The sequence below is a fragment of the Pseudorca crassidens genome, chromosome 7, assembly GCF_039906515.1.
Source record: "Pseudorca crassidens isolate mPseCra1 chromosome 7, mPseCra1.hap1, whole genome shotgun sequence".
Classification (NCBI taxonomy): Eukaryota; Metazoa; Chordata; class Mammalia; order Artiodactyla; family Delphinidae; genus Pseudorca; species Pseudorca crassidens.
In genome coordinates, this window is record NC_090302.1 from 2,206,012 (window position 1) to 2,220,291 (window position 14,280).

Consider the following 14,280-nt stretch of genomic DNA (forward strand, 5'->3'; position numbering starts at 1 on the left):
GGAGCATTTTCAGTGTTTCCACTTGGATACAGGCTCTGTCTCCCACCAGGTGAAGAATTCCCTGTATTTCCTCACCCTTTCTGCGCTGTATCTCCTATTGTCCAGTGCTGCTTCTAGAAATGGGGTGCTCCTGATGCCACCTGCCACCAAAATGCACCACCTGCTCACCCTGCACACCAGCTACATGAAGCTGGGGACACAGCAGCACTCCAGGTCGGAGGGACGAGCTTCCTGGACTTCCAGGCTTCAGGGGGAGCACCCGATGATACGCCCACCAGGCCTTTTGAGATGCTCCTGCGATTTCCACAGGGGGTTTATACTCTCCCAACTCTGACTGCAACATACGGACAATAATTCGGGAGCAACTGCTGGGTGCAGAGAGTGGGACAACAGGACCCTGGAATGAGGTGCTAGGTCAAGCAAGATGGCAGGAAATGGTGCTGCATGATGCCATCACTTCCTAAGATGTATAACCAAGAACAGATACACATAAGCACACTTTTAAGGCTACAAAGTGCTTTTGGCACTGCCTTAGCTGTGGCCCACAGATTTTAATGCACAGCACTTTCATTTCCTTTCAGTCCTAAACTTTCTCTAACATCCACTAGGGATTACTCTTTGACTCACATAGAAGTGTGTTTTTAAACTTCCAAACAGGAACCTTTAACAATTACCTCTGAAGTTTTTAAATTGTTCCACGGCCAGATACGATGCCGACGCTTTGAAATATGACTTGCTTTATGGACTAGGAGGTGGTCAGTTTTCACCACTGTTCCACGTGTGCTTGAGGTACATACTGTTTTGTTTTGTTTTTAATTTTTTGCTGCATCCCGAGCCACATGGGATCTTAGTTCCCTGACCAGGGATCAAACCCGCACCCCCTGCATTGGAAGCAGAGTCCTAACCACCGGGCTACCAGGGAAGTCCCGGTACACACTGTTTTTAGCTGCACTATTCTGTGTGTCCATCAGCTCAAGCTTACAAATGCTCTCGTTGAAACCTTCCCTATGCATCTGATTTTGTCTGCTTGGTGTATCAATTCCTAACGGAGATGTTAAAAATCTCCCATTTCGGTTTGTGAATTGATTTCTCCTTGTAGCGGGTCAGGTTCTGCTAGACAGATTTGAAGCTGCTCCTGGTGCAGGACTGTTCTACCTTCCAGGTGACCTGCACCCCTTTCATTACGTGGCGACTTTCTTTTCTCTCTACTAGTGCCTTTTACTTTCAAATCTTCATCTTATGATACAGCCACACCAGCTTCCTTTTGGTTACCATCTGTTTCTTAACTGGAGTTTAGTCAAAAGAATTTTATTAACAGTTTTACTGAAATATAATCCACATACCATAAGATTCATTGAATTTTGTCCCGTGCATTCATCCCGGCTGCCTGCGGGCTTGGACTTAACTGTGCCCGACTGTGCACCCTCCATTGGCCTCGCTCGGTTCTAGGTTTTACTCTTTCTCTCCTGCCGCCTCCTAGATCGATAACTGTCCACCCCACTCCGCTGTTCTTCCTGCTAGTTCACTGTTTCTACCTTTTACTGGTTACCTTAGGATCTTTAATGTGCATGTCTACCTTAAATTCTATGTTTCACCCACCTTAGAAATTAACTTCGAATAACTCAATTCCAGGCAGCCTGAGGACGGCCCCGCCGTCTCCCAGTTACCGAGCCCGTCAACTTCACTCCAACGCAGGCTACAGGAGCTGGCTGGTTTTTGTCCTTTTCCAAGTGAGTTTAGGGCAGACACAGCAGTTCCCGCTCCTGTGAACATGGGGGAGGAAGAGGGCGCCAGGGAAGCCCCCCCTCAAGACGCCCCCTCCCTCCTCGCTGCTCCCTCGCCCCCCACCCCGCAACTCTCAGGGAGCGTTCCGGCCTCACAAGAGGAGCCTAGAGCCTGGATTTGGGTCACCCCTGCCCTGGATCCAAAGGCTCTCAAGCACGCGGCGGCGTCCGCTCTCCGCTGGGACCCGGAGCCTGCGGCCTCCCGGGTTGGCGCCGGGCATCCAGGCCCTCAGACCAGGCCGGCCCGCTCCAGGTCCTGGGGCAGGATGCGGCCCTTCTTGCGAGCCTTCTCCAGGCGCCGCTCGGCCCTGGCCGCCTTCTTCTTGCGCAGGTTCTGCCGCCGCCTGTCCTGCCGCTGCTGCATCTTCCCCAGCACGTGCGCCGTGCGCTTCTCCCATGCGCGCTGCCGCTGCGCCCGCCGCTTCTCCTTGCGCTTCAGGGCCTCCTGCAGCAGGTGCTCGTCGTCGCGGATCTTCACGCCCTCGGCCTTGTACAGCAGGTTGGTCCACTGCATCTTGGCCTCGAGCTCCCGGGCCTGGCCCGCGTCCTGGTCCCGCAGCTCCTCCAGCCGGGCCTGCCGCGCCTGCAGGCGCTCCAGTAGCTGCCGGTAGTTCCTGCCCGTCAGCGGCGTCAGGTTCCCCTTCAGCTTCTGCCTCTTCTCCTTCCTACGCTGGGCCTTGCTGCCCGGCTCCTCCTCGCTCACCTCCACCTCGGGGGAAGAGGGCGATGTGAGCTAAGCGCCGCTTCCCGCCCGCCTGGGGCCCGCACACTGCGCCCACCTCCACCCGCCCGACGTCCGCGCAGCGCTCACCTTGTTGAAGAGCAGCCCCGACTGGGCCTGCGCCTCCTCGTGGGGCGCCTCGGGCGGCGGCTCGGCGGCCTCCACCCCCTCGAGGGCCTCAGCCGCCTTCTCCTTTGCTCTCAGTTCCCTCCGCTTCCTCTTCTTCCGGTCGCGCTCCTGCTTCCTCCGGCGTCTTTTCTCCAAAGCAGCTGGAGACAACTCCTTGGCGCTGCCCTGTGGCGCAAGAAGGTGCTCACTCATCAGGTTCTCCCAACCGCGGGGCCCCCAGCCTGGCACATGGAATCAGGGCAGGAAAATGGGCCCGCCACGTGCAGCGTTCCACCCGGAGGTGACCTGGCACCCAAAGTGCACCCAAAACAAGGCCAAGGGGACCCCACGAGAACCGTGCCTTCCTGATCCCAGGCACCTACCATACCGGGGCACTTCCCAAACATGCTGCCTCTAAGTCTCCCCAGTGACCCAATAAGGGACGTGTGGTCCTCCACCATTTCAGAGACAAGGACAGGGGGCTTAGCCAAGGCCACCACCCAGATCTTGGCGTTGGGTCAGAACACTGCACCTGTGCAGACCACTGCACGATTCTGACCCCTGCGGGGCAGACAACAGTGCTCTGGACCACTGCAGGAAGGCAGGGCCCTCGGGCCTGTCCCAGGACAGTGCAGAAAGCAGCCAGGGGACTGTCCCCACACAGCAGGAGGCTTGGGGGGGGGTGGCGATGCCATCCACGCTGAGGCTGGTTGAGGTCCTGGAGCGTCCGTCCCATGCCTGTCACCTCGGGCTGGTCACCTCATCTCAGGCCCTGGCTTACCTCACAGGGCCGTCGTGCATTTAGACGGACAAACGTGCAGGAATTGTCGCCCAGCGTGGGTGTGTTAGCAAAGGCAGCTTTCCTTGAAGGGAGAGGCTGAGCCTCTCTCCAAGGCCGCAGGACGGAAGAGCCAGAAGCCCAGCATGGCCAGCAGGAGGGGGGCCCTGGGGGCCGAGCTCCCCAAGATGACAAGAACTACACCTGACCTCTTGCAGGACAGAGCTGCCGAGGCCCTGGCGGCACCCGCTGCAGGGGCGGGAACAGGGGCTGAGCCCCCCCACGCCTGCCCCGTCAGCCCCATGATAGCTGGCAGAGCTGGGGCCGACCTCAGCAAGCCCCTGGGCGTCTTCTCTCCAGGCAGTGTGTGGAAACCACCACGGGACCCAGAGGCCTCCTCCACCTACCTGGCCCCGCGCCTCCCGGATCTTCTCATGCAGGCGCTGCCGCAGAACGTCCAAGGCAAACAGCGAGCCAGGCTCACTGACCAGGCCATCTGCAAAGAAGCAGTCAGAGGACCAAAAGGAGACGCCACCACCCCCCGCCCTTCCTGTGCCCTCCCCAAGGGCCCAGCTTCGAAGCCTGAGTCTCCACACACTGCCCCCCTCCAGTGACCACTCGTGGATCTGCAGGTCAGTTCCAGTAAATTCTACCCTACCTCTTCAAGCTGGACTGGCCTCCAGGACAGGACATCCTCATGAAGTGCGGCCCAAACCCATCTCCCACTTCTTCCACCTTCTGCAGTGTCCCCCAGACCCAGAGGCAGCTCTCACACCACTTCAGAGACGTGAGGGCAGTAAAGCTACAAGCCAAGCTGCTGCAGGACCTCAGGGGGACCTGGCCTTGCCCCTCGCCATCCCAGTTACTACGCGGCCTGGAACTACTGTGCACTTCCTGAGATTCCCATCCACCCACAGGGGCCCCGTGATCTGTCCTCTGAAAACGCGCTCTTCGGGAAGTCTCACACGATCTGATCGTGCCGTTATGACCAGAGAGGCCCACTTCTGTATATGTCGCAGATCCCAGTCGACCCTGCCCACCCCCCTCACCCGCAGGGGCCCCGGTCGAGCTGCGGGCCTCATCCTCTTTCTCCTTGGCTGCCACTGGTGTCCTGGCTTGAGACTTCTCCACAGGGGCCTGGGCCTTGGGTTCTGCAGCCTTCTCCTCCCGCTCCCGGGATTTCTTCTGTGCTCTCTTTCTCTTCTTTTTGGGGGGCCCAGCAGCTTCTGAGACTTGAGTTTTGCCAGCTGAAACACAAAATGAGAAAGGGCTGCCACCCCAATCCCTGTGACCCATTCAATATGTAAGAAGGTCTTGTAAAGGCTTCGGTCCTAGAAGAATGCCAAAAGCCGATCAGGATGGGGGACATGGAGACCCTCATCCGCTGAGCTCAGAACCACAAAATTCCTAGAAAGCAGACTGGCCACACTCATCAAAACCCTGAAAAACACCCCCACGCTGCCCCCGCAGTCTGCTCGTGAGCACTCACTCTGGGTACGCAGCAAGATGTGGCCTCACGATGTGCATCGTTACGTCCTTTTTTGAGTGAAAATCTAGTTAAACCTAGATATCCATCTACAACGACAGTGATGGCACCGCCACAAAACACACTGTGCTGTACCCAACAAAACGTAACGGCACAGGCTTTCACCGTAACAGATTGAGAGAGAATTCTCTGGCGGTCCTGTGGGTAAGCACTCTGCGCTCTCACTGCCGAGGGCCTGGGTTCAATCCGTGGTCGGGGACCTAAGATCCCACGCGTGTGTGTGCTGGGGAGGGCAGAAAATGCTTTCATTCTACAAGGAAAATGAGAATTGAGTACACAAAGTAGGAGCCAAACTGTTTCAGTGAGAAACGCTCAGAAAAAGTGTTCGAAAGACACAGACCTAACTAGTAACTGAGTGGTGAAAAAATTCACTTAACTTCAATTTTCTACGATGAACACATTTTCCTTGTATAACAAGAAAAGGTCGTTTTCCCTCTGGTAGGTCCACGGCAGACGTGCCCACTCTCCCCTCCTCTGCGCCAGGGCAGGCCAATTACTGTCTGTTTCACCTACTTGTGTATCTGCCTCCTGAGGGGGCCCTTGTCACCACTGCCGTGTAAACTCCCATTAGCAGGACCCATCTTCTTCCTTCCTTCTCCCCACACCACCACCAGACCCATAGTACTGGGCTGAAAAAGTAATTTTTTCATCATCACTCATACCTGTCTTCCCACCCGGCGTGGAGGGCTGGCTAAGCCTGTTCACGATGCCCAACGGCAGAGCAACCATTCCACGGGGTCACCTCCTCCAAACCCCGGCCGAGCTTCCAGCCCGGAGGGCGCACAGCTGAATCCCTCAGACTCCCAGACGGATGCCCCCAACGAGCAAAGGAAATGGCGTTGCCTTTAAGCATCCCTTACAATACTTCCCTCTAATATTTCACAGGCTTGTTTTACGCATCTACGTGTCTACTCCACCTGAAGGCTACTCAGGTGCGGTGTGGGGCACACACCGACCTCCGCCGCGGAGGGGAGTGGGGACGCTGGGGGGGTGGAGGGGCGCCCCCTTCCGAAGCCCTCCCAGTCCCGGCCGGGGGCTGCGCTTTACCCGACTTGCGCTTCTGTGGCTCGGGGCTGGGCTGGGAGCAGATCTTCTTGGCCAGACTCTGCAGGTAGGCGTCCTTCGCAAGCAGAGAAGCCATGGCTGGAGGTTCGGGGGTCGGGCGGGGCTCGCTCCGGGGTCCTACTCGCGGTGAGGAAAGCCAGGGCGCTGCGTCCCGCGCCGGCAGCGGCAGCCACGGACATATACACTGCCCCCGGCCGGCGCGACCCTCTCCCCTTCCGCTGCGCTCGCCGGAAACCAGCACGTGGGCAGGCGCGGCCAGCCGAGCGCCGAGCAGCCAGCGCGCGACGCTCGATTAACCAGGTGGCTCCAACGGAAGAGGCACGGGGGGCGGGGCGCAAAGCATTGTGGGGCGGGGGCGGGGACCGCGCCCGGCACACGGTAGGTGCTCGGTACCCGTAAGGGGGGACAGGAACAGGTCCGCAGGAATTTAGTTCCCTGGGGGCGCAGACCCCAAGTGGAAGCTGGCGAGACCGCGTTCGTTCAGAAAGGACTGCGCGCCGGGCAGGTTCCAAGGCCCCGGGGTACAAGCGGCGAAGAAAACACAGCAGTGTCATCAAGTTTGTTTCAGTGGTGATTGGTAATAAATTCAGAGTGACGTGGCGGGTCGTGGGTTGGCATGTCCTCCATACACTGGGACGGTGATCTCCCTCTGGGAGGGAGATAAAGCACGCCGGTGACAGGGCTTGGGATTGATGTCCCGGCTCTTCTGGGGGTGACACCCGCCCCCCCGCTTCTCAGGTGAGCCTGGCTCCAGGCACTGGGCCTAGCGTTCCACCTGGGTTGAGTCCTGAACCTCCCACTTCACTTCCCAGCTCCATGACCATGAGCACAGCACAGCACTACAACCCCTTGCAAGCCCGTGGTCACCCCTCCCTGAGATGACAGTAACGAGCACCGACTCGGGGTGCAACCAGACGGACGCCGCCTAGGCCACGTGGTATGCAATAACGGCAGCTTTTCATGCATTCACCAAACATTAGGGCCCTTCTAGGTCCTAGACAGCTCTTTCTAGGCAATGGAAATGCAGCCGTGACTCCAAGCTGACAAAGCCCCTGCTTGCCCAGAGCCCCCGTGAGAAGGCTGACCTGGAGCCCAATGTTGTCCAGGCAGAGCCCAGGGGCTGTTTTCCGACAGCCACCGAGACCAAGGGTGGTCCAAAACTGATTGGGGCTGAGCAAGAAAAGGAACCGACCAAAGCAAAAGGGTGGAGCTGGTTTTATTCAACAGTCTCATCACAAAAAGAACCAAAACGTGTGCAGCAGCGGAATTAGGAAGGACCCTGCCTGACTTCTGCAAGAGTGGGCAGCCCCCTTTCCCCACAGCCCTGCAGGGGCAGTCAGCTAGCGCAGGGAGCCTCAGGGCAAGGTAGCGGGCAGAGCTCTGCATGGGGGCCTGGCCTTGGCTAGTACTGTCCACTCTGAGCACTTGCGTCCTCCATTGTAAACACCACGCTCAGGTCAGGTCTCCCAAGGCTGGGCATCCTCCCTGCCCCGCCGTTAGGTCCTCAACGGGACAAACTATCCTGGAAACTTCCTTCCAGCCAGCCAGGAAAGTAGCAAATAAGGTGATGACAAGAGTAAGGATGGGCCCCCCTGGCATGGCTGGGGGTATTTGCTTTCCCCCAACACTCCTCGGTGGGCTGTCCCTGGGCTGACACGGTTCCGAAAGAGGCCACGGCGGCTCCCCAAGTGGGCCCCAAGGCTGAAGGGAGCTGAGGCTGTGGTCGGCCTAGAGGGGAACACTGCACTTCATTCCTAAGGTCTAGGGGCCCGGGGAGAGGAGCCCTGGGAGGCTCAGGCGTGCTCTGCGGGGCCGGGGCCACCGGCGTGGGAGTGGGCAGGGGCTGCAGCCTGCAGGGGGCCAGCACTGGGCTCCGGGGTCGCCGGCAGAGGGACTGAGAGGCCGTCGGCGGAGTCTGTGTCGAGGTCCAGCCTCCAGTAAGCTTCACACAGAGGCAGATCATTAGCTTCGCAAAGACTTGAGCTTTTCCACCACCAGAAACCCAGGGAGAGACAGGAGCAGGCAGTGAGGGAAGCCAGGGAGGGAAAGCGAGACAGAAGCAGAGTTAAGGAAACAGACCACACCCCAGGCCGGCCTTCCCCTCCTCTCCTCGGTGCTGGCCCCTCCGTTAAGCGGCCCGGCTGAGGGCGAGGTGCGGGCGGCTGCCCCTGCTTCCGGGTCCTCCGGAGAATCCGAAAGGGCGCCTTCTGGGACCAGCCACCAGCAGGCTGTGACCTCGGCTGGTCCCTTCCACTGACCAACCGGTGTCCCTCCTGCCAAGTGGCATTCCTGGTCCCTGCCGCCACCTCCTGTCCTGGCTACAGCTGCCCTCCTCCCGCAGGGAGCTGCCAGCCTAGCCACACGCTCCCGCCAGCAGCAGGAACCAGCGTCCAGAGCTCGCTATGGCCTCCTCGGTCCCGAGGCCCCTGAGGGCAGAGAGCCTGTCGTCCTTCTGGGTCTGGCCCTGGCTGGGACTCAGCCTCAATGGGTGGCAGTTAGGAGCAGAGGCCCTGGTGTTCTGTGTGATCTCAAACAGGCCCCCGGCCCCTTGAACTCAGTCTCCTGTCTCTAATAAGGGGACAGCAGGGCCGGCCTCTCAGGGCGAGGACGCAGGTGAAGGGCACGGCTCGTGAAGGTTGTCAAGGGGGCGACTAGAGCATGTTCCGTCCCCACACTCGTCTCCATGGCTTTCTCCCGAATCCTACCCTGCCTCTTGCTCCCTCCCTTGCTCCTGCCCTCAGCGTTCAGTCTCAGAAACCATCCTGGACACAGAGCGGAGTCTCAAGGAGAGTGGAGGGCAAGAGGCCGAGAAAGAGCAAGTCGTGAGCAGAAAGCAGGGGAGCGAGCGTGGAGATGGGGGTGCAGGAGATGGGGGTGCAGGCAGCCGGGACGCACAGGGAGGATGGGGGACGGGCTGAGCGCTGGTGGCTGGGGAGATGGGGGTGCAGGCAGCTGGGACGCACGGGGGGGACGGAGGACGGGCTGAGCACTGATGGCCGGGGAGATGGGGGTGCAGGCAGCCGGGACACGGGGAGGACGGGCTGAGCGCTGGTGGCCGGGGAGATGGGGGTGAAGGCAGCCGGGACGCACGGGGAGGACGGGCTGAGCGCCGGTGGCCGGGGAGATGGGGGTGCAGGCAGCCGGGACGCACGGGGAGGACGGAGGACGGGCTGAACACTGGTGGCCGGGGAGATGGGGGTGCAGGCAGCCGGGACGCGCGGGGAGGACGGAGGACGGGCTGAGCGCTGGTGGCCGGGGAGATGGGGGTGCAGGCAGCCGGGACGCACGGGGAGGACGGAGGACGGGCTGAGCGCTGGTGGCCGGGGTTGGGGGCCGACAGGGAGGCGCTGACAGCCTGCGGGCCCAGCCTCAGCGGAGCCCCAGCCACTTACAGGCGTTTACAGACAAGAGAGGAGCTCAGCCTCTCGAGGCAACGGGAACAGCGGGAGGAGACCCCAGGCCAGACCAGAAACCCCTCTGGGTGAACCAGAGACTGCCGGGCCCAGAGCCAGGACGCGAGGAGCCTGGCTCTCAGACCCCCTGGGTTCCCCTGCGGCCCTGCCGCTCTGGCCCTCAGCCTCAAGAGGCAGGGCTGCGTTGCTGGCCTGCAGCTGCTCAGTCCAGGGGCTTGGCCCTTGAGGGCAGCAAGGGGACAAACACAGGGACATAGGGGACAAGCAGGGCTGTGAGCAACGTCCCCAGCAGGGTCTGAAACCCCCCAGGGACCCACTTGGGACCCCTCTCTGAAGGCCTGGTATGTAGGAGGCACCTGCCGCATGTCTGCTGAGCCGTGGGTATCAGGGACTAGAGAAGGCCCCAGAACCCTCTGGAAGAGGCTAGACCGCTCCCTCTGGGCAGTGACACTCTGTCCCTTCCCGCAAAGGCCAAGATGGGCGGGGACCACGAGGGGTGGCACTGAGTCCAGCGCAGTGAAACCAAGCCCCAGACCACTGGCTCTGGGCGTCTGTGGCCCCAGCATGGCCGCCATGGGACAGAAAGGAGCGTTGAAAATCCATGACAGGAAGGACACATTGTCAGGCAAGGGCGAGAGGGGGTGTGGACTCCATGTCTGCTGGACCGAGTCTCGGTCTTTCCAAGCTAATGGGGACAGAGATGTGGGATCTCTCCAGCCTCAGTTTCCCCAAATGTAAATTACACCTGGACTCTGATTTCTCAGGCCCCCTCCAGCTCAAAGCGCCTCAGGTCTCAGGATTCTAAGTGGCCACACGAGGACTGGGGTGACAGGTCTTGCCCCTGCTGTATCCCTGGGGCTCAGCATGGGCCTGGCATGTAGGAGGGCTGTGGTCTGTGAACAAGGACTCAGTGGTCCAAGTTCCCAGGCCTGGTTTTCAAGGCCATCCTCTGCTTGAGTTTTCTCCTCCTCCTTCCCAGAAACCCCCACCCCTGACACACAGGGTGGGTATTCAGTGACCCCCATAAGGAACTGCATCCCTGGGCAAGCACTGGAGTCCTGGACATGAGCCTGGGTGGCCAAGAGAGCTAGCCCCGCCTTGGCTGGAATGTTCAGGTATTGCTCAGACAGCTAGGAGGAACAGACAAGCCCCCAGACAGAAACGCTGCCTTGGCCCTCCCAACCCCTGAGGCTCTGTGATTTTCATCCCGATGCCCGGGCCCCGGTAGACGGCGTAGGTTGTCTGTAGATCAAACGCTCTGACCATGAGGTCTCCTCTGAAACCCAGGCAAAGGGCTCTGTCGCCAAGACCAGGAAGGATTTGGAAAAACAGGACCTTCGGGCTGCCAGGTGGGGCTGGGCCACCCCTGCTGGCCGGGCCCAGGTCCACAGGTCCGCTCTGCACGGGGTCCAGCCCTATTTGTACCTGGACGAGTAATACTCCTCCTCCAGCTCGTAGAGGTCTGTGGAGACCTCATCCCGCAGGGCGATGAGCTTCCGGTCACACTCCTCCTGCAGAGCTCGCAGCTGCTGGCTGCGCTCGTCAATGGCCTCATTCACCGACGGGAAGTCGTTGAGGATGAGGAACTGCTTGAGGTCGGACACCAGCTTCATCAGGGACTCGCCGGCTCGGACCTACGTGGATGGGGGCGGGGCAGCACAGTGAGGGACTGACAGCAGCCTGCCTCTGTGTGCCTGGCGCTGGATAAGCAATGGCCTCAGCTGCCTCACCTGCCAAGTGGGACCACGGCACTAACATAGGGTCATTGTGAGAAGTGAGGAAACTAGAGCGCAAGCTACGGGGGGAGGGGGGAGGGGGGAGGGGAGGGGGCAGGGTCCCTGGCACCAAGGCAGGTGCCGTCAGCCCGCCAGTCCCCATGCGCCCCTGGCCTCTGCCTTCTGCTCCTGCTGGTACGATCACCAAGCTCATGTGCTATTCAAGCACACATTCTGCTTCTCAAAACCTCGAACCCCAGATCCAGCTACCACCCCATTCAACCTCCTGCCCTGCTCTTCCTCAGGTGCAGCGCATCTGCCAGTTGGGGGGGTTCCCTCAGGACCTTGTCCTGTGCATTTTCATCCGGGGACGCAGACCTATGGAAATACTTGGTCGCCCTGCTCGTTCTGTGACCTCGAAAGGGGTCAAAATGCACGTCCCGTCTCATCTGGCCATTTGCTCCCGCACTCATAACGAAGCTTCAGCGAGGAAGGGGTGACCTCTTTCTAACCACCGCCCAGCATTCGACAGGATGGCCGTGGCCCCTTACGCGGCTGCCATGGACAGCCCTCCTCTCGAGCGGAGTCTCCTGAGAAGTGGTTTGCCCCCCACCCAGGGAACCCCAGTGGGGACCACAAGGTTCCTGGAACCCGGGCTGTCCCCTCCACCTGGTGACTCACGATGTTGGCGGCTCGCACGTGCATCTCGTAATTATCTTGCTCGCCCTGAGTGGCCCTTGACACCTGCGTCTCGTCCTCGATCTGGAGGGCAAACAAGAAAGCCTAGAATGGGCAGGCGCCCCGGCCCTCACGCACCTGGCAGTGGCGGCATGACTGCACTCGCCACACCCTGTGGCCTATCGTGCCCTCTGCGCACCGGGTGCTGCCAACCAGACCTCAGGCCGTGTGCACCGTCACCCCCTCTAGCTCTGTTCTAAGGAGATGACAGGCACCTTCACCAGGACCAGTGGATGCCTAAGGACACCAGCCGCTGTGCCAGGTGCGGGGAGGTGTTGATCCTGTCTTTTTGGGGGTATGGAGTCCTGTTCAGCACTGATGGCATCCCTAGCTCAGGTGCTCACTGACCTGCTAAATGGATCAATAAAACGACAATGTGTTTTTTTCAAGTGATCGTTTGCCGAGTACTTCTTGGGTGCCAGGCACTGTGTTAAGCACTTGACCATCATCTTAGGAAACTCACAGAAGCCTGGACCGCCATCCCTGGTTTACAGGTGGGTAAACCTGAGGCCGGGACAGACCTGAGCACACTCAAGGTGTCTCAGGCAGTAAATGGCAGAGCCAGGAGTCCTGCCCCGCCCATAGCCTGTTAGGCTGCTAACTGTCCCAACCCACCCACCAGGCCAGGGTCCGGGCAGGGGTCAGGGCACCCTAAGCGGTTAGGAGCCAGACTTCCCGGGTTCAAATCCCAGCCCTGCCAGTTATTAGCAGAATGACTTTGGGCAGGTTGGTAAACCTGAGCCTCAGTTTCCCCCTGTGAAAAGGGAGAGGACAACAATGGTACCTGCCCCGTAGAGTTCTCGTGAAGACTAAATGGGACGGGACACAAAGGGCCCTCTCGGCTCGGCCTGACACGTGGTGAGCACGAAATAAACTCTAGCTTTCATCGTCACTCTCAATGCTCAAACAAGCCTTACAGGTCTGCAGCGGTCATGCAGAGATCCTGCCCCAATCCGGTCAGCGGGCTTGCCTGACCGCAACCAGACACTGACCACTCTACCCACCTGGGAGGCCTTCCCCGGCTTCTCTCCCTGACGGCGTGCGCTCGCAATAATCCCCATGGTAACCGCTTTACACAGATAAACTCCTCCAGTCATCACAAGGACCCTACGATGCAGGGGAAACTGAGGCACTGAGAAGTCAAGACCTCATCCAACCCCTTGCTGCTAGTAAGTGATGCTGGACGTTGGATCCCGGCAATGTGACTGGAGTCCCCTACAACTGCCTCACCAGGACCTGTAATTGGCCAGTCTATCTATCTGTTGACCAGTTTGTTATTGTCAGTCCCCTTGCGGCTCTCCCAAATGTTCTCCCCATGGGGACAAGGGTTCACTGGTATATCGCCATCACCTGGCCCGGAGCAGCCACGTTGAGTGGGTGCTGTTGCAAGCAGACACCCTGGCTCCATTCACCACTGTCCACAATCTCTAGACCTTGCTACTTCCCTTGGTCTCAGAAGGGGCAGCAGACCGGCGGCCCCCACCCACCTTGGCGGTCTTGATGATCTCGGTGAAGTTGTCCATGATGGACTTGACATCATCCTTGAGTCGCTTGTTGTAAGACTGCAGCAGCGTCTCCTTGCTTTGCGGCAGGGCTCTCTGCTGGGCCATGGCGGGGCCTCGGGCACGGCAGGGGACACCTGGGACCCAGAGTCTGGTGTGAGCGAGCGAACCCCAGCCTCCCACCCTCGAGGCCCCCGCCTCGGCAGGACCCGCAGCTCTCCGGGGATTCCCTGTCTGCCAAACACACTCGTCCAAAAATCCGCACACAGTGCACTGCGGCGTCTCCTCCGGCCCGCGCCCCTTCCCCGGAACCCCGACGACACCCTGATGGGCTCCGGCGCAGCCTTCTCAGAGGCCAGGCCCACGCACGTCCCCCACCTGCCCTGACCAGCCGCTTCCCCGCCAGCACTTCTGCCCTACTCCTCACCCGAGGAGCCGCTCGGATCCTACCCCACCTCCTCCAAACGCACTTGGCCTTCACCCCCAATCCGCCGCCCTCGTCTCCACGCCGGGACCCCCGGGGGCCGCCCCACGGGACCTCTTGGGCTCCTGAGCTCCGGGGTCTCTGCTGGGACCACCCTCCCGCCCCGCGCCAGGTGCCTCCGGGCTACGCGTGCTCCGGTCCGGATGGCCCCCAGACCGAACTCGCGGTTCTTAAGCCACTTTGGAGTAAATCGCACGAGAAGATCGCCGACACCGCGGCCACGCCGCCCCAACGCCCACACCTGGTCCGCAGAGCCGGGGACCAGCGGGTACCTGGCCAGGGCGGGCTGGGGACGAGCGCGCGCCCCTCCGGAGAAGTCCCGGCTCCCCGGCGCCTCTCCGCGCCCCTTTCCAAGCAGCTCAGACCCGTCGTCCGGCTCTAGGCACCGCCCGCCGGGCGGGAGAAAGTTCTGTCGCTTTAAATCCG

At 60.4% G+C, this 14,280-nt stretch overlaps 2 protein-coding genes across 6 annotated transcripts; both read right to left on the reverse strand.

The window, feature by feature from the left end:
* Nucleotides 1-1,292: 1,292 nt before the first annotated feature.
* Nucleotides 1,293-6,256, reverse strand: SURF6 (surfeit 6). The gene is made up of 5 exons (XM_067742757.1): nucleotides 5,985-6,256; nucleotides 4,441-4,638; nucleotides 3,799-3,887; nucleotides 2,596-2,799; nucleotides 1,293-2,493 (listed from the first exon to the last, which is right to left on the reverse strand). The coding sequence occupies exons 1-5, from the start codon at nucleotides 6,076-6,078 to the stop codon at nucleotides 2,014-2,016; spliced, it is 1,065 nt and encodes a 354-aa protein (XP_067598858.1). The 5' UTR covers nucleotides 6,079-6,256; the 3' UTR covers nucleotides 1,293-2,013.
* Nucleotides 6,257-7,202: 946 nt separating this feature from the next.
* On the reverse strand, nucleotides 7,203-14,275 carry MED22 (mediator complex subunit 22). Of its 5 annotated transcripts, none has more exons than XM_067742751.1 (6): nucleotides 14,127-14,275; nucleotides 13,356-13,507; nucleotides 12,873-12,992; nucleotides 11,812-11,892; nucleotides 10,841-11,049; nucleotides 7,203-7,985 (listed from the first exon to the last, which is right to left on the reverse strand). In XM_067742751.1, the coding sequence occupies exons 2-6, from the start codon at nucleotides 13,476-13,478 to the stop codon at nucleotides 7,796-7,798; spliced, it is 723 nt and encodes a 240-aa protein (XP_067598852.1). In that variant the 5' UTR covers nucleotides 13,479-13,507; nucleotides 14,127-14,275; the 3' UTR covers nucleotides 7,203-7,795. The 5 variants fall into 5 exon arrangements, with proteins under 5 accessions (XP_067598852.1, XP_067598853.1, XP_067598856.1 ...); XM_067742752.1 differs by having other exon boundaries at nucleotides 14,096-14,233; XM_067742755.1 differs by lacking the exon at nucleotides 14,127-14,275 and adding an exon at nucleotides 13,841-14,011.
* Nucleotides 14,276-14,280: the final 5 nt, after the last annotated feature.